Source organism: Dendroctonus ponderosae, unplaced genomic scaffold (assembly GCF_020466585.1).
Source record: "Dendroctonus ponderosae isolate FM_Combo_2020 unplaced genomic scaffold, Dpon_F_20191213v2 Dpon_F_20191213_1, whole genome shotgun sequence".
NCBI classification, from domain to species: domain Eukaryota; kingdom Metazoa; phylum Arthropoda; class Insecta; order Coleoptera; family Curculionidae; genus Dendroctonus; species Dendroctonus ponderosae.
In genome coordinates this window covers 60,379,010-60,380,768 of record NW_026017110.1, presented here as the reverse complement: position 1 = coordinate 60,380,768, position 1,759 = coordinate 60,379,010, and the positions used below count along the sequence as shown (strand labels likewise).

Below are 1,759 nucleotides of genomic sequence, written 5' to 3'. Positions count from 1 at the left end.
TTGACTTAGGGGAACGTCGTTGAATTTGGTTTGCTGGTTGTTAGCGATAACAGTTGCGTTGAATTGGCGCAATTGTCTAGGTTCGAATTCCACTCTCAAGTGAATTTCCTCATTTTTGCTTCCCGAATGCTCCTCACTAACGTCGATGTTTGGATAAGCAGCAATGCGAAGAGCTTGGAAGGCATATTCCAGATGCTTGGCGGATGTTGGCTGTACATTCTCGTGTTTGATTTCAGCTTTGATTTCGTTGAGGTAGTTTGCCTCAATAGTCATGTTTTGGCAGGCGGCCAACTGACGATTGCCTTGTTCCATTTCGTTCTTGCAAACCTGATACATTGGCAGCTTTTGCAATGATTTCCTGCGAGATTCGCTTCTGCCCATATCAACTATTGCTCTCACATTCGTAGGCTTCCGCCCTTCTTGGCTCTGTTGCCATAACGCTTCGTATTTTGCGTTAACATTAGTATTCAACATAGTTGTAAGGTCCAATTCATTGGTATTTTGAAGGTGTCCCTTGACTTCAAGTGAGGCCTCACAAGGCTTTCGTGCGTTGTTCTTGTAGGCAAAGACCATTCGGGATTCAGGGTTTACGTTACTTTTCGCGAAGGCCCATGAGAATGTGTGCTTGTCGGATTGTTCTCCTTCGAACTCCACGGAAGCATCAACGCTCTTTGACCAGGCGTTGTTGATACCGGAGCTGACATGTTTCAACAGTTCTTGTTGACGGCTTTGGCTGCTGCCATCAAGCCTCGACCACATCTGCTTCAAGTTGTAAAATTCTTCCTTCCTGGCGGCCTTAGGCTGGCTGTTGTATTGCGAGTGGAATCCGGCGTTGATCTTTACCTTTCGGTTTTGTGAATTCTGTCTGTCCTGTTCTACGTTAACTTCAGTTTGTTCTAGCGTGGTAGGATTCCATACTTGGCTCAAGGCGCTGATTACTCCTTCCGATCTGACGGCGTCCAGGAATTGCCACAAAGGGGTGGGCTGTTGTGAGCTGGAGCCCCAAACACGGAAACTCATGCCTGTTTCTTTCTTACCCCAAACGAAGTCAAATGGCTTAGCGTTTACATTTTCTGGCCTAATGTAGTGGGTGTTGGGTCTCAAGGCAGCTGGAGTAAGACTCATAACATCGCTTCTCGATGTGTAGGGCCATGAGCTGAAGTGGAAAAGACGCGCATTTTTCTGAGTTTGCTTTGATTCGATTTCAATGGAAACGGTTTTCTTTGGAATGTCGACTTCCACGTTAGCTTTCATAGGCAAATGGATGTGCATGTTTTTGTCATTTCCGGCAGTGTAGACTTGATGATCAAACGGTGTGATCACACTTAACTGACTCTGAACCTTCGCACTCACTGTGGTAAAACCTTCGACTTGAGCAGATACTTCCTCGGGGGTACGCAGGACCTTTCCATTGGAGATTTCGGGCGTGGCACGAGCTACCACATTTCCTTCGGCTCGAATCAACAATGGAATGTCGTAGGTGTACAGGAAAGGCAGACCCAATTCAGTGGGCAGTGAAAGCGCCATTTGTCTCAGTTGCTTCAGTTTAGTGTACTGGAATTGCTTGCCATTCTTCATCATCTGTTCCTTTTCGCGAATTACTGCAAAAAATCGCTCATGTGAATGATTAAATTTTTAAAAAAATATAAAATAATTTTACTTTTAGAAGCAAGGTTTTCGCTTTCGGTGCAGCAGTAGAATGAAAAAGCCATAAGCCTAATTGTTTAGACATAAAGAGTTTTTCGGTGTCCGATAATTA

At 44.9% G+C, this 1,759-nt stretch overlaps 1 protein-coding gene across 1 annotated transcript in view; it reads right to left on the bottom strand.

Moving 5' to 3' along the window:
* The window catches only part of LOC109541146 (vitellogenin), a 7,850-nt gene that overhangs the window by 2,720 nt on the left and 3,371 nt on the right, over positions 1-1,759 (bottom strand). The window contains exon 3 of the mRNA XM_048669066.1: positions 26-1,636. Coding sequence (XP_048525023.1) covers positions 26-1,636 — 1,611 coding nt within the window. The remainder of the gene's footprint in view (positions 1-25; positions 1,637-1,759) is intronic.